The sequence below is a fragment of the Phaenicophaeus curvirostris genome, chromosome 1, assembly GCF_032191515.1.
Source record: "Phaenicophaeus curvirostris isolate KB17595 chromosome 1, BPBGC_Pcur_1.0, whole genome shotgun sequence".
NCBI lineage: Eukaryota > Metazoa > Chordata > Aves > Cuculiformes > Cuculidae > Phaenicophaeus > Phaenicophaeus curvirostris.
In genome coordinates this window covers 118,914,173-118,936,452 of record NC_091392.1, presented here as the reverse complement: position 1 = coordinate 118,936,452, position 22,280 = coordinate 118,914,173, and the positions used below count along the sequence as shown (strand labels likewise).

General features: G+C 43.2%; 1 protein-coding gene across 1 annotated transcript in view; it reads left to right on the top strand.

Moving 5' to 3' along the window:
- LOC138728989 (amine oxidase [flavin-containing] A-like) overlaps positions 1 to 12,779 on the top strand; it is a 35,635-nt gene extending 22,856 nt beyond the window's left edge. The window contains exons 6-15 of the mRNA XM_069872813.1: positions 921 to 1,062; positions 2,871 to 3,020; positions 4,076 to 4,235; positions 4,751 to 4,847; positions 6,370 to 6,423; positions 7,332 to 7,389; positions 7,821 to 7,918; positions 9,348 to 9,459; positions 10,901 to 10,963; positions 11,420 to 12,779. Coding sequence (XP_069728914.1) covers positions 921 to 1,062; positions 2,871 to 3,020; positions 4,076 to 4,235; positions 4,751 to 4,847; positions 6,370 to 6,423; positions 7,332 to 7,389; positions 7,821 to 7,918; positions 9,348 to 9,459; positions 10,901 to 10,963; positions 11,420 to 11,575 — 1,090 coding nt within the window. The 3' untranslated portion in view covers positions 11,576 to 12,779. The remainder of the gene's footprint in view (positions 1 to 920; positions 1,063 to 2,870; positions 3,021 to 4,075; positions 4,236 to 4,750; positions 4,848 to 6,369; positions 6,424 to 7,331; positions 7,390 to 7,820; positions 7,919 to 9,347; positions 9,460 to 10,900; positions 10,964 to 11,419) is intronic.
- Positions 12,780 to 22,280: the final 9,501 nt, after the last annotated feature.

Genomic DNA, 22,280 nt, shown 5'->3' with positions numbered 1-22,280 from the left:
GCCTGATCCTGCTAGAATTGCTTAGTCTCTTGGTGCTTTCAGGATTGTTGCAGCGGTTTCTTGCATGCAGGATGATTTCATATCCTGGCTGATGAAATAGAGCTGTCTGGACTTCATACCCAAGGAATCAAGGCTATAAAAATTTATAAGTGACATATTTTAGCATAGATAACTTGCCAAGTTCTTTTTTTATCAGATGATTATAAATTCGATTCATGTTGGTTTAGAAAACTTCATCCGAGTCAAAGACCTTTCACCTTCTTTGCAAAATGATCTCAATTCTCTTAGCAATCTGTAGCCACAAATGAAAGTAATGTGAATAGCCAGGTCCTCGTTTCCTGCTGCTGTAACTCTCTTTACTTTTAGAGGACTTATTGTGGTAGAAAGCTGACCCTCTTCTTATATTTATGGCAGTGATTGCCAATTCGGTTTCTCTGGGTTATTTTCTATCTCTGATTCTTGGTTTCACAAAAGGTCTGTGCAGCAGTGTTACATGGGAGATAGGAAATGTCTTGGTGGTGTGGTTAGTCGAGTGCCTTGGGACCCATCAGACCTTGGAAAATACACATCTGATGAGCTCCCCATGGAGAAGAAATGCAGAAGAGTTTCACGAGCTGGTTACCAAATCTGTTCTCCTGTTAAGAAAAATATTTGTTCTCATGAAAGAAACAGCATCTGGGAAACTAAAGAAATAACTAAGGTGAAATCAAACTGAATGGGAAAATGCTTTAGGAGAGAGAGTGTTGCTGTCATAAACACATTGAAACAGTCTTACTACAGACTAAAAAATGAAACAGATATGTATCATCTTGGCTCTTCTAAGTTGGGGAAACAGCCCTTATCAAGAATAACAAATGAAATCCTGAAAGTAATCAGGATGTCATATTTACTGTCTGTATCTGCTCCTGTGTCTTATGCAGAGCCGTTAAACAATTTGCCACCTTGTTTGTGAATGTCAACGTCACATCTGAGCCTCATGAAGTCTCCGCTCTCTGGTTCCTGTGGTACGTGAGGCAGTGTGGGGGCACAGCCAGGATTTTCTCTATCACCAATGGGGGCCAGGTACTAAATGTCTCATATTCTTCCTCGTCTCTTGAAACCATAAAGAACAAGCAGAGTGTTGTACCCATCAAAGCCCTGCAATTAATGAAAAGAGGATGAAACACCAAGCGCATGTGGCAATGGAGACAATTGTGTTTTCATGGGGTGGAGCAGCCCTCTCAACTAACACTGTACAATGAGGAGTTGTATTAGCAAGGCTTTGGGATAAACTGGGACAATTTAATCAATTGTTTTTTCCCGCATTCATTTCAGCACAGTCCTTTTGTTGCTGTTTTGCTGTTTTCTTGCCAATTTGTTTTCCATGGATTACTTAGCAAATTTGAATGTTTTCAAGAGTTCAAAGCAAGTGTGATTCAGAGTGAAATATGTTTATTTTCACATTGAAGCCTCTAATGACAAGAGTTGGAAGTAGACAGCAAAAGGCCCTTCTTTCTTGGAACAGCTCACGTGGCTGCAAGTTTTATGAGCAACTTCAGACTGTTTCTCACCTTGGTCATGGCAGGTGCCTGGTTGCCTGTAGAACATAATGGTTTTGATGTGATTATTCTGGATGATGTTTCGGAAGAGGAGAGGGGGGGCTGTCAAAGTAATTTATATGTGTACGATGTCAGCACCCTTTACTAGCCTCCTACCTCAGTTAACACAGCCTCAGAAAGCATGTGCAGCATTTCAGACTTCAGCTACCAATGGCAAAAGTAGAGATAGTAACATACCGTTCCAAGTGTGCTGAGATAGAGAAACATTAAGAGAAGTTGCCTGGAGAAATGTGAAGACTCCAACAACAGCTGTCCACTGGGGTAAGAATAGACAGCCATGTGTCAGGAAGGATGTAAGTAGAGCAAATGCTGCTCTGATGTAAGAGCAAGACTGAAGAGTCTTCCTCGTCAGGAGCCCCTTGCAGCAGGAATTAAAAATAAAATTAATCCCAAGGTACTTAATGGTAAACAAGATGTGGAGAGAGTAAAGAATAGCATTTCCTTTGTGTTTCTGGATGGGGCGAGCTGTTTAGGTTTCTACCATCCTTCGCTCTGCTCTCACCCCAATCAAATTCAGTTGAGCAAAACCATTAAGGGTTTCTGACATAGAATTCATGAGGAGTCTTATAAAATTTCTTCAGGCAGCCATTTCAGTCTTTCAGCACACAACTTTGTTGATCCTTTCCTACCTGCCAGGACCAGCATCTTATATGTAAAAGTGAGCTGCTTGGTGTGATGCTGGTGGCTGTTAGGTAAAAGAGGGTTAGTGCTTCCCCTGAGCCTCTGCACAGACGTCTTAAGGAAATAGGAGTCAGAGATTGTGCTTTTTTTCCAGACAGCAATGTCTTTGTGTCCTCCCAGGGACAGATAAAGCTCATTGTCTGCTGCACTCAAGGCTAGATCCTGTTAAAACGTCTCTCTTGCTTCTGAGCTGGCCCAGGCTTTTGCTGTACAGATGTAAGTCGGTGTCTTTGTCACACATGAGGGTTTTAGCAGCACAGTGATGGGTAAAATACTGAAAGTTTCTATTTAATGAAGTGATATGTTTATACTAGCTAGAATACTTGCATTATATATATTCGTTCTCTTAGGCTTCAGGAGTCTTTAAGCGAGCTAATTGAGGAAACCATTGCAAAAGTTTGCTTAGACAGCAACCCCACGAAGGCTCAGGTTTTGCCTTTCCCTTCTGAAAGTCTGGGCCTCTTTACACACCCTTAGCAGTAGCAGATTTGGTCTGGAGTTTCTTGATTGTGAGCAAAAATTATATTCAATATCATTGTGATTAATGCTGGTTATTTTTTATTTGTGTTTCCTTTCTATTTGTTTTTTTAGGAGAGGAAATTTAAAGGAGGTTCTGGCCAGATATCAGAGAAAATAAAGGAACGCCTCAAAGGCAGAGTTAAACTGGAGAAACCTGTGGTCTGTATTGATCAGACAGGTGATAATGTCATTGTGGAGACTCTAAACCATGAGTTATATGAGGTAATTTGATCAGAATAAAAGTAGAGTATGTGTTCAGTGGGTGAATATATCTGCTGTAGCTCTTAGCCAGATGTAATCAGAAAGTACCCATTTGCGTGTGTCTATTTCTTGGATTATGCTGGTGCCCTGTGAAACCTGCTTTACGGATTTATTTGTGACTGAGTCTCATCTTGGTGTTCTGCTAGTTAGTTTCTGTCATTACTCTGCCTTGTCTGCTTTAACTTTTTCTGTGATTATGTATTTTTATATTTTAGTTCTCCATTGAGACCATTTCAAAGAAAGAAAAAGTAGCATTCCTGCTCATAACTAAGTTTGTGGTATGCAGAACAGAACAAAAGACATTTCAAACACCTTTAGTAAGATTTTTCCTCTGTGTAGTGGCACTGTGAAATGCTTCACCAGTACATAATTACCTGCAGTGGCACCCATGGGGCACAAGCAACGTCCAAGCCAGAGGAGACAGGCTTCCTGTGCTCAGCAGCCCCACCAGCCTGAGTGTGCCTGAGAGCAGCAGTGTTTGATGTGGTATAGTGTCCCCCTGAGCCCTGAAGCAGAGTCCTTCATCCCTCCAGTCAGACATGGGACCTGCAAGAGGAATGGAGCATGTTTAGTAAAGCTGAAATCACCATCAGTCTTGCTTGTCCTAAAGTAGTATCCTGTGAACATGCACAAAAGTGTTTGGCTGGGTTTTTTTTTTTTTAACAGCTTCTAATTTGGGCAATTTGCATCATATTTTCTTGGGGATGATGCAAGGCAGTTTTACCTATGCCACAAGATCCATCTTGTCCCATTTCCCAACCTGTCTCAGCCAAGTTTCAGCTCTGGTCCTGTAGTATCCAGAGAGCTGTCAAGAATCATTTAACCACAGAACACCATGTTTTTCCCAGCTTCTTTTTCTGAAATGACAGAATTATTTTGGTCACTTGGAAGTATCTGTGTGGGTATACCAGATAGCAGTGTCAAGTGTGGGAAAGCTGCTAACAACCTAGAAGAGCATCTTTCAAACATGTCCTGAAAGGTGAACTTGTCTGTAACGACTGTGGTTTGCATTTCAGGGCAAGTATGTGATCAGTGCTATCCCTCCAATCCTGACAACAAAGATTCATTACAAACCAGAACTGCCATCAAAGAGGAACCAGTTAATTCAGCGCTTGCCTATGGGGTGTGTCATAAAATGCATGGTGTACTACAAGGAAGCATTCTGGGAGAGAAAGGGTATGTGGGGAAAGTAAAGGACTTGGGAGTCCCATGTTACACAAATTTTGAAGCTCTGCTCTCTGGCAGGGAATAAATACAAGTCAGGGTTAAATGTGCAAAACCCCCAATCCAGATACACAGAGAAGTGAAAGCTAAATCTCCTTAGAAAAGAGAGCTCTTCTTCCAAGCTTGAGGCCGCACCTAGTCCAAAGATGAGTTCAGACCCAAACATGATCCTGAATCTCATTGTTGGTAGCTGAGGAGGGAAGACAGAGAACAAGAAAGGTTTCCCTGGGAAGCATTGCTGAAACCTGCAATGAAAGCACAGAAGCAGTGACCCTGCAGCAGCAGGTCCTTGCTTCTCCCTCTCAGGGACACAGTTAGGGCAGCCAAGAAGAGTTTACAGCAGATGACAACGAGAGCTTAAAGTGTAAGCAAGCCCTTTCCTTTCCTTCCAACCCAAACTATTACATGATTCTACGGTCATCAACAAGTTTCTCTGACAATCATTTTGTTTTCTTTTCCCCCCTTAGGCTATTGTGGTTGCTTCATCATTGAGGATGAAGAGTCTCCAATTGGAATAACCCTAGATGACACAAAACCTGATGGATCTTTCCCTGCCATTATGGGGTTAGGAGCTTCTAGACCACACTTAGAGATGTGTATTTCTTTTTGTTTGAAGGAGGAGGACAAGGAGGAGAAATGGCCAGGTTACATCAGTGGTGCCCTCTCCCACAGTCTCCATAGATGGAGGAGAGCACTTCTGACAAGCCTTTGTGCCTGTGTAGTCCATATAAGCTTTTAGGTGCAGCTTCTGCTACAGGTAGCCTAATACAGAAATGGTTGTGAAGAAACTGCTCAGTTTAGCTGTAGGGTTGGGTTTTTTTCCTGTGGAGTAGGTTTAGAAATAAATCCCTTTCTTACCTAGCTTTGGAAGCCTGTCTTCTGTTCACGATGGGCCTTGTATTTAGTGCCTCACCCAAAATGAAAATGCAGTTGTCCAAGAAATCCTCATTTGCCTCCCCTCCTAGTTGAGCTGAGACAGGACAACAAGCATAGCTGATGGCTGAGTGAGACAGCAGCTGTGCAGTGAAGAAATCAGATTTTTAAGAAACTGCCAAGTTAAAAAGCTGCAGTTTGCATAAATACAGGAAAATGCATAACAGCATTGACTGGCTTTTAAGATAGGTTAAGCCAATATGAACAAACAATCTTCACAAATGTTTCCACTGTAATCTGAGGGTAGGCTGAAAAAAAAACCTAATATAAGTGTTAGGAACTACTCCTTAAGTATCTGCCAAGGAAAGCTTACCACTTCCACTAAACTGTACATGTTTATGCACATGTTCAAGGCTTAAAATATTCCATGACTTGAGAGCAATAAGTCTCCTCCAAACCCCATAGGGCAAACAGTTTCCTGCTTTCTCCTTGTGGATTTATGCATCTTTCTAAAAGAGAACAGGATCATACTTCATCTGCCAGGTTTCTCCACTAATGTCAGATAAACTAATCACTAAATCCTTTTCCTTCAAGCTGAACAAATATTAATACCAGTTCTTATAGGGCTGGTCCATTACTCTGTGTAGTGCTTGTCAGAGCAGCAGACTACCATCAATTACTAACACCAAATGCCATGGGCAGTGGTATGGCCAGCTATCTGAAAGACTTCAAAAGCTCAGGCAAACTCAGGGTCTCAGTCCTTTTGGATGAGATCTAGATATAGAGGGGAGGCATGCAGGCTAGTTTGCTGGACACTGTTATCTCTCCCCACTCTGGGTATAACTTTGCTCTGCTGAGTCAGTGGGGATGGAGAGTTATCCCCACAGAGCAAAATGAGGCTAGTGCTGGCAGTTCTGAAAACACTTGCAATCTGCAACTTTCTCTGGTAGCTGCCAGACAGTCCTTTGCGCCTGCCCCCTGGGAATGCATACTCTCCCTCTCAATTAACTCCCCAGGGTACTCTGCAGAGGCCTTTTCACCCGTGTAACCTGTAATTATTAAGTGATGAAGTATGATGAAAAAATGTCAGGGCCATTACGTACTGGTCAAGTGTTTTTCTCATCTTTTTTCAGTGTTATTTCAAGCAAGAGCTTGCGAATCAGCTGGGGCGTTGACACTGTGGGATATTTATATGCCATATTTTTCTTTTCAGTTTCATCCTTACCAGAAAGGCTGTTAAACTGGCCCATCTCAGTAAGGAAGAAAGGTGAGAGTTCAGAAACCTTAAATATTTCAGAAATAAGTCAGTTCTCTGGGATGCTTCCCCAAAGGACTATGTGTGTGAATATGTGTGTGCACAGGCACGTGTAAACATGCTCAGTGCAACTATCAGTACTGGATATTGGAGTAAAAATTGAGCTTTTAGCAAGACACTAATGCTAATATCCATCCAATTATGGATATTTCTAAGTTTCCTAGTCCTGCTCACTCTTCCATGTTATGAATTATCAGCTCTGTGTTGCTCTGTGGTTTTCTGAAGACTGCATCCCAGGCTGCATCCCCATCAAAAGATGCTTCACCCCAGGGATACAGGGAGTGCTGCCATGCATAGTTCTGGGTGTTTTTCACATTCACACTGGGTGATAAAATTTTTAAACTTTTGTGTTTGCAGCAGTACGGTTTCTCCATTAGTATGTGAAATGAACAAACAGTACTTTCTAAATGTGATTTTTGTTATACATAGAAATTAAAGAAGAGTTCTGCTTAGTGTTGCAAGTAGCATTCTTGAGTGGGTGTTTTGTTCTCTGCTCTAGTAAATCTGCAGGGATTTCACCGATATATATTGCTTCTTTTCTTGTTTTACACCAGTGAACGTGAGAATGAATTGGCTCTGCAACCTAAAATAACTGTACAAAGATTTATTTTTTTCAGAGCTCATTGCGAAAATCAACCTTCATTTCCCATTATTTCGGTCCATTTTGGATGTCGCATTTAGCCATCAGCATTTGAAATACATATGTTGAGATAAGAACTTGAAATCAGATTAAAAAAACAAATCCTAATCCAACTTCCATTATAATGTATAGCAATAAATGTGATTTTTTTAATAGAAGAGCAATAGCTGAGAGGTTCTTTTCCATCTTTTTTTTTTCTGACTGATTTTATTTTTTATAGAAAGAAGAAGATCTGTGAGGCATACGCCAAGGCAACGGGGATGGAAGAGGCTTTACATGTAAGAAATGAAGTCCTGTTTTCACCTTTGTTGTACATTAATGTTGGTCCTTTGTACGGGAAGATGAAGCAAAATTTCTCAGTCCCTAAAATGTGTACATAAAATTGTATATTGTGCCATACTATCTGTACTCCCAAGAGGAGCGCAGCAGCATCTAGTACAGGAAGAAAAGAGCTGCCAGTCTCACTCTTTACAACAAAAGGGAAGGCAGTGTGTGATTTTATTTGTCTTGTCATTTCCTCATGGGAGTCTAGTGCTTCTGTGAAAGTGCAAAGATTTCATTTGTGCAGATGGATAGCATTAGCCAAGTGACATGGAACTCTTTGACAGGTATTCTTAGCTTGTTTTTTTCCTTTTTCAAAGGAAATTTTAGTTTATTCTCCAGTTTCTCTTTCATTGTTTCACTCACAAATGTTTTCTAATACTTACAGCCTGTGCATTATGAAGAAAAGAACTGGAACATGGAGCAATATTCAGGGGGTTGTTACACAGCCTATTTCCCACCAGGCATAATGTATTCTTACGGAAGGTAAATCAGAGAATGCTTTGCTTTTTAATTTAAATTTCTTAGTTTGTGTATAGTGATATGCCTTTTGCAACAAACTTAAGGCATATGTAGCATATTGGGGGAAGTCTAACCCTCTTTCCACTCTCCTACTCCCCAGCCAACAAGGATCTTGCTATTAACTTTACTAAAGGCTTCTCTTCTCTTGTGACATTCAAGGAAACAAAGCACAGTCACAAGGAGACCTGATAGATCCAGGGAAACTTTCCTTGGTAGGTTACTTGTGGTATTTGCTGCTACACAGTATTTGCAGTAGATCCCTTTCATGCTTTGTAAGACCTTTAGTGCTCACATCTTGAACAGATGAAGTCTCCACTGTGTAGGTAGAGCACCAGGTTCTGGTGAAGCCCATTGAGTCACATCATGGGCAGAAGACACAAAACCCTTACATAAAAGCTCATTCTCTCCTCTCACCTAGCAAAGACTCCTGTGCCCTCTCCACACAAAACCTCCTGATTCCCAAAGGAATGTGTTAGTTAATACTGATTAATACTAGGTATATCACTGAAAAACGTGTGGTTTGGCATGTAATAGGAAAAAGCAGACAAATCTCATATCCTTAGTCAAAGACCAGGCAAGCCATGTAGCACCCCTCACATTGTGAGCTCTTTAGCATGTCCATCGTGGAGTTACCACCTGCCTCTGTGCCAAGATGCAAATGGGAAAAAGTCAACCCAGGCACAGCTACTGCTGTTGTGATTTATCTGGACGCTTGGGTAGTGGTGGGTGAGGCTCTGACCTGGGGAAGCTGTTGTCAGGCAGGCAAGGAAAACCTAATCAGGGGTTAGATGGGAGCTCTTGGAGCAAACACATCTCTGTGTGGGAATGAGATCTCATTACTTATGGCTGGGTTGACCAGGATACTTGTAAAGCTTTGCAAGGGTGAAAGGCTGGCTTATATGACCGTACAGGGTGAATGCAACTCTCTGAGTGCTGAAGCCTTAAGCTGCCATCCCCTTTTGGCAGCCTCCACATAGAAGCTGGTATTAGTGACTCAACACTGCAAAAAACATCATTCACATCCCATTGTAATGACAGGGTAACACAAAGCTGCCATGCAGAAGACATAAATCTATTGGCTGCACCGCATATCTGGAGGCTGTTAGGATTATCCATTATCCCAGCACTAAAACAAGGCTTATATTATTTTGCACAGAAACTGGGCACACTGATTTATGCCTTGGATTTTCTCTGTCTCAGCTCTTCAGTTTTGTGTACAGAAGCAAGTAGGTGGTCCTGCAGGGGCAGCTTATTGCACCATGTCCCCCAGCCCACATCTGCAGGAATTCTGGAGAACTGAAGCTGAACACTCCATCAAGGCCCATAAATTGCTTTTACAGGGATCATCGCTTTCCTGCTACTTGTCATCTGACATTCTCCATTTGTTTTGAAGGATCATTCGCCAGCCCATTGACAAAATCTACTTTGCTGGCACAGAGACGGCTACCCAATGGAGCGGATACATGGAGGGGGCTGTACAAGCAGGAGAGAGAGCAGCCAGAGAGGTATAGATCGTTGGTTTGCTTTCAACATCTCTATTAAAAGGTTAAAAAGGATTAAGCACAGCTTGGAGGGTCTGATTTTGTGCACCGCACCCTATAGTTGTGCAGAGGCTCCTAGAACTGATGGGGAAAAATACCAGAGAAGGATGTGAAATAAAGCTTTTTTTTTAAAAAATAAATCAAACTTTACTTAGTTTGCTATTGAATAAAGTGAAGCCAAGAATCTCGCCCAAATCAGAACATTATGCAATATGTTGCTGTGCTAGAGGCTTAAAACAAAGCTCATGTCTAGGGGTTAAAAAAATTTTTGAAGCTGATGCTGCCCTTAGATATACTACCACAATTTCTAACAGATTATTCACTGTAAGCTTTAAAAGTAACTTAAGTCATTGCAAATGTTTGCGGCTATTTCCTGTGCAGCATCCGGAAATCTGAGCATTGTTCTCATTTTCGATCTGTCCCTTCTGCTTCTTCTTTTACAAGAGTACTGCTAGCTTGACTTTATGAATTCATAATGGATGGCTCTGATAATGTCTAAATCTCCTTAGAATGACATGCACTGGGCTAAGTTCCCAGTCACAGTGAAATCCCTTTGGAGGGAGGGGAAAAAAATTAGAGAATGTATGTTACAGTTACAACCGCTGTGTCAGAGCCATGGAGCTGTTATTTAAGGGAAAATCAACCCTTTGCTTCTGTTTGACAGGACATTATATTCACCTTATAATCCTTACTACTTGCTCTGTTTCATGTCACCTAATTTCTCTTTTCTCCATGTCTGTGAGTAGTAGATACAAAGACAGTGAACTCTCTTGCAGACATTTATTTGCTCCTGAGAACCTCCATGATTGTTACAGTTTGTTCTTGAAAATTCCTCAATGAGCTTTGTGCTGCCTGAACAGCCAAGAGAGAAATTTGTAATTGTATGCTTTGAAAACCCCAGACCTGTATCTCTCCCCTTTCTAGTTTGTGATCTAAGCAGCATCGCACCTTGCAGGCTTTGTGTGCCAAGTGTGTGGTGGTAACCTCACCTTGCTGTTTCTCAAACTGCCATGCAAAAAAGCATTTTTACTTGTACTCAGAAAAAAAATTGAAATTAAAGTAATCATCTGGAGAATCTGTAGTTCATGGGGATTTCTGAGTGAAGTCGTACTTTTTTTACAAATTACTCTGAAACTGTGCTTTTATCCTTAAAACACTGGCTAGGCACACAACCATTTGACAAGCTGTCACTTATTTACAGAAACTACCAAAACTGTCTCCTTCTCTCTTTGCTGATATAAACAGAGAAATCATTGTGTATTTTGTGGTTCAAAGCACTTTCAGCTAGTCATAGTTATGCCTTTTATCAAGTCACCTTGCTCTGAATTGTTCTGCTTTTCCAGAAGTGAAAGCAGTGTGGATTTTATTTTTTTCCCCACCTGGTACAAATAATTTTTTCTTCTAGATATTGCACAGGATGGGAAGGATCTCAGAGAATGAAATTTGGATGCCAGAGCCAGAGTCAAAGGTAAGCCAGACTTTCTCATTGTCACCTGGTCAGGCTTGCATCCTTCAGTCAGGCTGCGGATCCTGCATCAGCAACGTTTTAGTACTTCACATGCTGATGTATTAATTTTTTTGACTCACCTGTGTTGTTACCCCTGTCTGAGGAGTGACCAAGACCCAAGGACAAGGATCTTGGAGCCTGGGGGACTGCAAAATGCCAGAAATCAGCCTAGTTCTGCCAAGTCCCAGGCCATATTTTTAAGCCAAATATAACCTCCTTCCAGTCACAAGTAACTTCACCTTTGCTGTGCAGTGGGCAACAGAAAACACATTTCACAGCCCTGACCTTCCTTTCCCTCCCTGATCTGATCCTTGGGAGAAACCTGTGATCTCCCCAGCCTAGCTGGGAATGTTTGCCACATCCCTGCTCACATGGTGATGGAGACACAGTGGTGGTACCATCTCCTCTCTCCCCTAGGATGTTCCAGCCCGGCCATTCACCACCAGCTTCTGGGAGAGGAACCTGCCATCTGTTCCGGGACTGCTGTGCCTGCTTAGCTCTACCATGTGTTTCACTTCTGTGGCTGCTGTGGGGCTGTTTGCCTATAAAAAGGGACTGCTGATTCGAAACTAGTGGGGACCACGTGCCCAGTGGAAGCTGCATACTCCTTTTCTTTTCTTTTACCAGATGAGTGTTATTTTCAGAGAGAAGTGGCATGGACAGCTGGAAAGGGCAAAAGTTGTTCTCGTGATTTTTCTTTTTAGTATCGTAATCAATGCATCAAATCTGCTGCAATTGCTACCACGGAAACAGAAATAAATCAACTATGGGGGCATTTTCAGATTTGCCTTCTCCTTGTCCATTTGTTTTGACTGGACTTGATAATATCAATGGTGTATTCCTAACACAGGGAAGGCAAAATCTAGATCACACCTTTCCCAAAAGGCAAAGAGGCCTTGGAGAATGCATTCATTTCCACTCGCTGCTTTATTTTTCACCACACAAGATAATAAATACCCTTATGTATTCACCTTGGTTAGCAGCTCAGAATATCTGAGGTTATTCCTGTAACATCCCTGCTGCAGGGAAGAGATTAGCATGCCAATCAGACGTAGATTTGTCAAATTAATTTCAAATGCATTTGATTAATAATTAATCATCACAATGTGAAACTTAACCATGAGCTGGTTAAAAAGAGGTAATTAGCATGAAGCAGCTCACTAAATGGCAGGAGAGGAAGCATGAGCAGACTTTATTCTGCCTTCCACTGAGCAAACATCCATGCTCATCTGTTCTGCAGGATGCCTGTGTCCATGTGGCATGGCCAAGGCACGGCTCTCTGTTGCGTCCTGGCCCAAAAGCATCTGATCTTGCCCAATCATTCCCTATTGGAGTGAGTTAAATAAGTTAGCAAAGTTAAAGCCCCACTGACTTGCAGGAGATGCTAGCTGTTATGTATTAAGTGGCAGCGGCTTCCTGGCTCTCTGTCAATTTACTGCCCCTTGTTTTGCTAAATAATCTGTACTGCCTTCCTGCAATAAGGAGAAGTATATTTGGGGCTTGAATTACTGCCTTGTAAATTACAGTAATTGGATGCATCTGCCTGTTCTGCTCTTATTATGTACATGACACTTAAAATAATCACTTTAGTGTTAACTGAACTCTGGAATATAAGTTTCACAATGTGCCATCATTATGTGGTCTTTTTGCCATGAAATGTGAGAATTGTATGTGTCCATGAAATCAACTGTCATTCAACATGGATGAAATGTGCCTTTCAATAGTCCTGGAGCCTTGATAAGAGGAGCTGTTCTATAAAGTTTTATTCAAATTCTTTCTTATGTTGTTTTTTGTGAGTTTGTGGAGGGTGGTGTTTTCTCTGGTGTGTTAAGTCACTAGACACGTGCAGCAGCCACCAAACCCATGCTTTCATCCCTATTTATACGCCAATAGAAATACCTGCCTACCTAAGACTTCACTCCTGGCCTCTGCTTCAACCACATTTGTATGTGCTCTTGCTTTTTTGTACAAAAACCTTGTAGACACCATAACTGCAGACCAATCTCAGCCTAGGTTCTGGTGGGCTTCCAACCAGAAGCCACTTCCAGAGGGAAGGGGTGCTTCAGGTTGCTGCTTGTCATCAGATGTGGACTGGTACTCGCAATGCCAGTGTTATGCCCTGCACAGAAAAGGTTGTATGGGCAGTACATGTCTCCTGAGTTACTTTGTTCATTGTTTGTAGCCATTGTGTGTGAAAATCAGCCAGCCACTACCAGTTTCTTGGGGCTGAGGAAGGGGCGTGGGGGAAAGCCTGAATAAATTATTTATAAGACTATCAACATTACCAACTTCAACTTTCTGATCTAGCTTGAATTTATACATGCACTTCAAATTACCCACACTGGAAAGAATAGTCTCAGTAGGAGCAGTAATGTTGGACTTTGAACACACTAAACTGTAGCATTAAAAGCTTATTTAAAGGATTTTTGACAGGTGGGTTTACCTTCCGCCATAGAAACATTTTAAGGGAGAAAAAGTGACTAATGTGAGTTGTTGTTTGACTCGAGGGCTCACTGCTGAATATGTTCTCCTCAGCTCCAGCCATTACTGAGCAGGGATTCCTGTGTGCCAGTACTACCCTATGTGTGCAGCCTGGCATAGCCACAGTACCTGCCCAGGAGCTCAGAGAGGGAGTGCAGGCTCATTCCTGACATGCCTTTTGTGGGATGAAACAGTTCTGTACTGTTACACACTTGCCCCAGGGAGATGTTTCCACTGCCTGAAAAACGTTGTCCATAGCTGTTCAGAAATATTCCTTCATATGTGTATTTGTGGCAGCTAGAGACATTAATTTTTGTGTTGACTCCAAACTTGACATCCGAATTTCACAGCTTTTGTGTGCATGTGCAAATGGAACCCTAAATCATCTGGAATATATCTGTGAGCTGGCACTGTCAAGCTTCACTTTTCACCTCATCCCTGCATATTTCTATTGCAATTTATGTGGGTTTTGAAATCCAGGTTCAATTTGGCTGAAATAGCCTCAGACTGTTAAATGGCACTAGCTACAATGTTCCCCACTTTGCAGGGAAAAGGCAGCCTGACTGCTGTGGGAGTGATAGGCAGCAAATGAAATGAAAGAGGCTGATTAAAATTGGCATTTCTGAAACTCCTGTAGCTCCCAGGCACCACACTGCTGCAGAGAAAGGGCAGCGTTTGTCAGAGAGTACAGACCAGTTTCCATCCGGCTTTAATGCCCTTTCTGACAATCAGAACAACTTCCCTGTTTAAATATTAAACATCCAGCTTAAATATTAAACAGCCAGGCATCTTTCTTAAACCAATTTTGAAACAGAATGGAACTGAGTTTGTCACTGCTGACAACTCTCCAAGTGAGCTGCTGCTGTTATTAAAACCATGAGGATGAAGCACTGTGGAAATATCTCTTCCTGCTGGGGACCAAACAGAGTCCTCACCTGGGCTGTGGGGTGGGAAAGGCTCTGATGACCTTTCCTGACCAGGGGTGCTCAATGCCAAGCTGGTGGAGAAAGAGCCTTGTACTCCTTTGGCAGAGGCAGGAGATTCTCTGTCCTTTCAAGGTAAGGAGAGAGACGGGAGAGGGAGGCCAAGGTCCACACCAAGTCCATCAGCACCAGGGTGGGAACGGAATTGTGGTCACATGCCTGGGAAACAGGAGAGCCTCAGGTGAAGAGGCTGCTGTTTGATGACTGGAAATAAAGCAAAGACCAGAACAAGCACTGGCAGAATAAGCAACAGAGGGAAAAGAGAGGGAAAAAAAATAGATTAATCCTCCGTACTAGCAGTGAAATAAGAAGCACCACAGAACAGATAAATCAGGCAGTCCAAAATAAGCAAGCAGAGATGATGTCTGTGAAAGAACTTGCCTCTTTTTTAGCTGAATTACTGGTTTTGCTTACAGGTACCGCAGCAGTACCACAGTGCCCAAACCCTTCACAGCATGTTGCATATTTAGCCTGTCGACACCTTTGAGAGCCACAGAAATCAGCATCAGGGTTGGCCAAACACTCCTGTGAGACTGTCGTGCTTCTCACCTCCTTTCTGCTCTGCTCCCCTCGGCTGTGGCTCCTGCCTGTGCAGGGCAGCACAGCTGCCCCGTCCCTGGCTGTCATCAGCCAGCCCCATGGGGACAGGGACCTTGAAATAGGATGAGTTGCTGGGCTGTCAAGAGCTGGACAGGCAGAGGGTGTGGGAGGAGAGCTGCCAGCTGGCCTTTTTTTGGACCATGAACCTGACATCTCTTTCTGTCTGTCATTACCTGCCTCTCACACAACCCCCAAGACACCTGGTGTGGGACCTAACATATAAAACCCCTCTGGTAGGAAACTCACCATGTGAGAGGTCTGGGAAGGGCCCACAATCATTAGGACAAAGCGCTAGTTGGCAGAAGTTGCGTGTTTCAGCGCAGTGGACATGAACCTCCTCGGGTCTGACAGCATCCCTCCAGCTGTGCTCCTCATGTGGGGCAAAGAGGAGGTCTGACTAGATTCACCTGTGGTGCTAAAGGTATATCCAGCCACAAAATCCACTCTGGGCAAGCAAGGTGTTGCAGCCTGTGCTTGTTCTCTTCAATAGTCATTTGCCATCAATACTTTCCAGTCCATGTTTGATCCAGCCCCTGTTTTCATGCCTGACCTCTTCTCCCAGGATCAAATCCTCAACCAGTGGCACAAATTAGCATGATATATTTGAATAAATTACCACCCAGGGGGATGTGTCAACATTATGCAGTCTGATGGGGTGTGATGTGTGGATTTCACACCAGTCTATTCCCACATCTCTTTGTCCAGGCTCTGCTGTCTGACAGCCAAGGCTTTCACCAGCCAGAAACCATGCTGGGAACAAGCTGGAGGCTGGTCTGATGTCCTCTGCACAGAGCTCAGCTTCCAACTCCTGAAAGCAGAATCAAGACATAGAAAAATGGGCAAATCCAGAGAGTCTTCTCTTGTGGAAACATGATTGTAGTCAGTTTTCCTTTCTTTTTGGGCTGTTTCTTTTCCACAGAGCTGTTGGAAACAATTTTGCTTTGCAAATGATCCCTGCAACAGTTGCTTTCCACACACACAGAGAAAGCAAATTTCATCTTGGTGAAAAAAACAGAAGGGGAAATTAAATGTGCTCTTTGTTAGTGAACTGTAACTTTTTATTTTCACACTCAGCGATCAATGCTTTGGGCTCCAGTTGCAATTGCTGGTTTGCTCTTTATTTGTACTGCTTGCCTTTCCAGTTTCTCTTCTTTGTTTCCCACTGTTTGTTTTTTTTTCCTGGAGTCATCTTATGCAGCAGAGCCAGAATAACCCATGACATGAAGGAGGAGCAAGGAGAAATAGTTTCCCAAGTGAAAGTGCATAACTTATGAGAGGAAAGGGAAGCTTCAGCAAAGCTGCACTGGCCACATACTGGATGCCACAGGAGGTCAGCGGAGCCTCCAAGCTGCCCATCTCCTTTTCCAAGGGTCCTAATAAATATGATTAGCCCCAGCCCGCAGCTATGAACAAATCAGAGAGGGGTGTGTTTGCTCTGCCTGTGACCTTACCAAGCACATGGGTTCACAAAAGGCAGGTCTTGCCAAACTAACCTGCTCGCCTTCTATGACAAAGTGACTCGGCTGCTGGATGAGGGAAAGGCTGTGGATGTGGTCTTCCTGGACTGCAGTAAAGCCTTTGACACAGTTTCTCACAGCATTCTGCTTAGGAAACTGTCAGCCTCTGGCCTGGACAGGCGCACACTCTCCTGGGTGGAAAACTGGTTGGATGGCCGGGCCCAGAGAGTGGTGGGAAATGGTGTGAAATCCAGCTGGAGGCCAGTGACAAGTGGGGTTCCCCAGGGCTCAGTGCTGGGTCCAGCCCTGTTCAATGTCTTCATCAATGACCTGGATGAAGGCATCGAGTGCACCCTTAGCAAGTTTGCGGACAACACTAAGCTGGGTGGAAGTGTCGATCTGCTGGAGGGCAGGGAGGCTCTGCAAAGGGATCTGAACAGGCTGGATCGCTGGGCAGAGTCCAATGGCATGAGGTTTAACAAGGCCAAGTGCCAGGTCCTGCACTTGGGGCACAACAACCCTGTGCAGTGCTACAGACTAGGAGAAGTCTGTCTAGAAAGCTGCCTGGAGGAGAGGGGCCTGGGGGTGTTGGTTGACAGCGACTGAACACGAGCCAGCAGTGTGCCCAGGTGGCCAAGAAGGCCAATGGCATCTTGGCTTGTATCAGAAACGGCGTGACCAGCAGGTCCAGGGAGGTTATTCTCCCTCGGTACTCGGCACTGGTGAGACCGCTCCTCGAATCCTGTGTTCAGTTCTGGGCCCCTCACCACAAGAAGGATGTTGAGGCTCTGGAGTGAGTCCAGAGAAGAGCAACAAAGCTGGTGAAAGGGCTGGAGAACAGGCCTTATGAGGAGCGGCTGAGAGAGCTGGGGTTGTTTAGCCTGGAGAAGAGGAGGCTGAGGGGAGACCTCATTGCTCTCTATAACTACCTGAAAGGAGGTTGTGGAGAGGAGGGTGCTGGCCTCTTCTCCCAAGTGACAGGGGACAGGACAAGAGGGAATGGCCTCAAGCTCTGCCAGGGGAGATTTAGGCTGGACATTAGGAAAAAGTTTTTCACAGGAAGGGTCATTGGGCACTGGAACAGGCTGCCCAGGGAGGTGGTTGATTCACCTTCCCTGGAGGTGTTTAAGGCACGGGTGGACGAGGTGCTGAGGGACATGGTTTAGTGTTTGATAGGAATGGTTGGACTCAATGATCCGGTGGGTCTCTTCCAACCTGGTTATTCTATGATTCTATGATTCTAAGCACAAGACAAAACAGACAGATGTCCTTTGCTGTCACTTGTGTTGGGATTAGGACTTCTGTGGCCAGAACCTTTACTTAAAAATTTGCATTATAGCTTGAGCACCATAATTTTCATCAAAACATTGGTTAAATCCAGAGTGTCCAGCCAGAATACAAAAAACAGAGCCTGGTATCTGGGAGGAGTAGGACTACTGTGAGCAGATACCAGCTGCAGGCAGCTGTGCTGAAGCCTGGCCAGCTGCCCGAGTGCTGCACAGCAGCACAGCACGGCTCAAGGCTGAAATAAAGGCTGCCATCTTCTGGCTTCAGAATAGCAGTATTTTATCACCTTGCAAACAAAAAAAAAAGTGGCAAAAGCTTAACATTTTGGTTTGCAGAAAGGTCTCAGTGGGTATTTCTGCACTGGTTCTTGTTGGGCACCCAAAATATCAAACTGGAGAGGAAACACATGACAGGAAAGGGATGCAAGTATTCAGCTTCAAGACCCAGTTCCCACCCATTTCCAAGTTCCAACATGCCACATTGGAGGAAGTGGAGGAAGGCAAGTTCCATCTCTGCAGCTTCTGCTTCTCAGAAGCTGGTCAGCCCCTGGCAGAAGTGGATGAAAAGGCTGCTGCCCCACACCTCTGCTGGCACTGCAAGACTTTGTCTAAAGTCTTAAGTGTTTTCATAAGTCTTAAGTGTTTTCATAAGTCTTAAGCTTCAGTCTTTCCTGTTGCTTGGCACCATAAAAGAGCTGGTAGAGGAGTGTGAGCACTGATCCTAGATGCAGCTTAACATTCTCCTCCTCTGAGAAGGGAGGGGTTCTTTGGAGACAGTTTGTTTTATGAATCTAGATAGAGGTAATGGCTCAAATCTCCAAAGCGCTCAAAGCACTCTGGCCGAACTCCAGCACCTAAAGAAATTATTGGGAAATAATATAGTTCCTAATTTTGTTTAACATTCTCGTTCTGCTTTGGGCTGAATTGGCAAGTGGAGGCTGGAGTAACATCTCCCCTTGACTTTGATTAAGTGTAAGCGTGCGTTTCAATTGTTTAAGATTATGACTGCACAGCCCAATGGGACAACTCACTGCCTCAGACCTGGAATAGAAGTTTCCACATCTGAAATTATAATGTAATTTCTGCTAAATGCAACGCTGCCGTGCAAAGTGTTTTCGTACAACTTGGAGCATATGCAAATTGGGAGTGAACAGCCTGAGAGCTGACAAGGATGCCTCAGCGCTTTATTAATAAGTTTCCTTTTCTCTCTCCTTCCCATCCAAGTATTTATTAGAGCATATTCAAGTGCGGTGTTGAATCCCATTAGAGGGTGATATGGGAGTGAACCGATCCATTTGACACACTCCATCAGTCAAAGGCTGGGGTTTCTGCTGGGTACTGCTTCCTCAAGCACTTCAACAACCCTTTACTGCAGCACAGAAAGGGAACTTGATGGACAACCCCCCCCTCCAAGAGTTTCTACTGGAATTCTATGATTTTATGCCCTTGGGTAGCTGAGGCTGGTCTATATTTGCTCAGACACGTCCTGCTGTAGGTCAGATGAACGTATTGCTTGGATCTGGATAAGGCTCTTTCCCCCCTTGAAGTCTGAGCAGGAGGAAGTCTGCAGCGCCTCTAGATACCAAAGTAAATGGAGCTGGATGGATATTGATTATTTTGTTAGGGCTGTTTCACTAAGGAGTGATTGTAATTTTGCTAAAAGAGAATTCCCTTTGCACACAGCAAAAAACAACCCTGGGTGAAAGCTAATAACCATTTATAACCCTCTACTTCTAAATTAGAGAAGGTATTCTGCCAAAACACAAAGTGAGGCTGTCTTTGACTCACAATGTAAAAACTCCAAACAATTTTGCCACTTTCAGCAAGGCCAGGAATAATGGAAAACTGGAAGGATCTAGCATGGCACTGAGGAAAGACCCAGTGGACACAACCCTTAATGTGTGTTTAACAGCTTATCACAGCTGTTTAAAATTTGGTTTTGAGCTTTTTCTAGCCTGGCTTCAGAATAGTTCATTGCAACTGACTGTACAAATCACACAAACTAAAAACGATTTACAAACCCTCTTACTCAGGTGCAGTTTTTAACAGCTTAACTTGGTACTCAGCTGCAAACTGAAAGCTTTTCTAGTAAACACCGGTAATATTCTAACTTCCAAGAATATTGCATGCTTTTCTTTCCACTGACAAACAAAACCATTGTACAGCCTGCCTATATAAGGGACAGCTATATATTACCATGCAGTGTATTAACTTGCATCATGTGGAGAGCTGGCCTCTTCTCACAAGTGACAGGGGGCAGGACAAGAGGGAATGGCCTCAAGCTCCACCAGGGGAAGTTCAGGCTGGACATCAGGAAAAGATTTTTCACAGAAAGGGTCATTGGGCACTGGCAGAGGCTGCCCGGGGAGTTGGTTGAGTCACCTTCCCTGGAGGTGTTTAAGGGACGGATGGATGAGGTGCTGAGGGGCATGGTTTAGTGTTTGATAGGAATGGTTGGACTTGATGATTCTGGAGGTCCTTTCCAACCTGGTGATTCTATGATTCTATGTTAAGATTTACAGAGCCTACATTATCCCTATTTGCATTTCTCCAAATCTAAACAGTCCAAGGATGCATTTGAGTATCTAATTGCCATCAGCAGTTGGTGGGAGGTAAAAGTTGCCTAGCTCAGTATACAAAGTGTGTCTGAGCCACCTGTGCAGGGCTGGTTTAGGACATGCGGCCTCTGGAAGAGCTGCAACCTTTCAGCATAGCAGCTGGAGGCTGGACAAGGTGCCCTCAAATGTTTGAAAGGCACAAGGTAACTGTGTTTCAGCTCCTGAATCACTACCCACGTGGGTAAATATCATGTGCTATTTGAAAACATCTAACTGTGAATGTCTGCAGAACAAGCGAAACACTCGCATTAGATACAAAACCTCTTCTTCTAACCTGAGTTCATCTCATGTATTTAGAACACTTAATTGAGATGCTGAAGTTAGAAACCAAATCAATTTCAGTTTTATCCTACATGGAGAGCATGAGAGAAGGACACGTCTATAGGACTCCTCTAGTCCTGCATGGGCTGAGCCACCAGGTAAGGAACCCCTCTACCCCCACAGAGAAGGACCAGTCAAAGAATTGTGTCTCGGCAACCCCATTGATGGAAGCACCTCAGACAAGGTGAGAAAAACTTGGGCGTTAATGACATTAGTACAGCTGTACAAGGCGAGAGTTAAAAAAACGACCCTCAGTTCTCATACTAGAAGTGTGGTTTTTATGGTTTAGCCAGACAATTTACAAACACATCCTATCCTATGCTAAACAATGAGTGAGATTTCTAATTGGTTTCCTAAGAAATCATGTTCGTAACTTCCATAGATGTTATACAAAATGTATTTCTCCTGTATTAATCTGTCCAAATTAATTTTCTGTACACTGCTGGAAATAATGAAGTACTATTCTGGCTAGCATAGTCTTTTTGACATGCACACTGAAAGCTTGGTAAATAAATAAATATAAAAAAAAAATAATACATTTTTCAGTACCTCCTCTGGGACACCACAGGATATGTCTGAACATAGGGTTAAAGAGGCAGTTTGAAATCTCACCCAAGGCAGCAGCGTTTAAGAGCCATAATCATTTGTGAGCTGCTTTGAGAGCCTGTGAAATGCATTGCTGCTTCTGATATGTTTCTTAGGGGACAGATGCCTTACAGAGCATACAAAGGATTAGTTGAGGATATTTGCTTTCATGGTATTTGTGTTCCTTTATATCTTGTAAGTAATATTTAAAGTTAAGCCTATAGAAGGAGCACTGTATCCTTTTGAAGCATTTTCACATGGATGGTTATGCTTTTTCCAGTATTCACAAAGCATGTTTTTGTGAAATATGGGTCTCTTCCCAAGGTCAAATTTGTTCTTCAGTTACACTGTCTCTCCAGCACTGACACTGAGCTGCTGGATGAAATTAAGCCAGTATTTTTTTGTCTTCTCTTTTCTTCCATTTTTTTTTATGTTTCCACCACACAGTATTTGGTACAAGTTCTGTTTCTTCCCATGTTCAGTTACAGCCTCGTACCACCTGCCCTTGGCTCTTAGGAGTAACTATAAAACACGTCCTTGACAATATATGTTCCAGTAAGCAAGGTGAGAAAGGTATGTTCATGATGGGAACACTCCAAATCCACCTATAGCAATAAAAACTAATTCTTAGGTTTAAGATAGTTGGCTATCTATATGTTAGGAAGAATTATTGCTAAATGTGGTTTGATTTTTGGGGGGTGTTTGTTTTTTTAGGGGTGTGGAGGTTTTTTTCCTTTTTAGGGGGTTGTTTGCTTTTTCTTATCCTTCTATCTTTCTTCTTTACAGAGTTTGTTGTTTGTTTTCTTTCCTGAGAAAAGCTGAAGATATCTCACTGGCTTCAGCATGAAATGCAAAATGTTCTGCTTCTCACATTCTCACTAATACTCACCATCATAAAACCAAATCAAAAGGGGCTTCCACAAAAGAAAAGTCTTAAACAATAAATG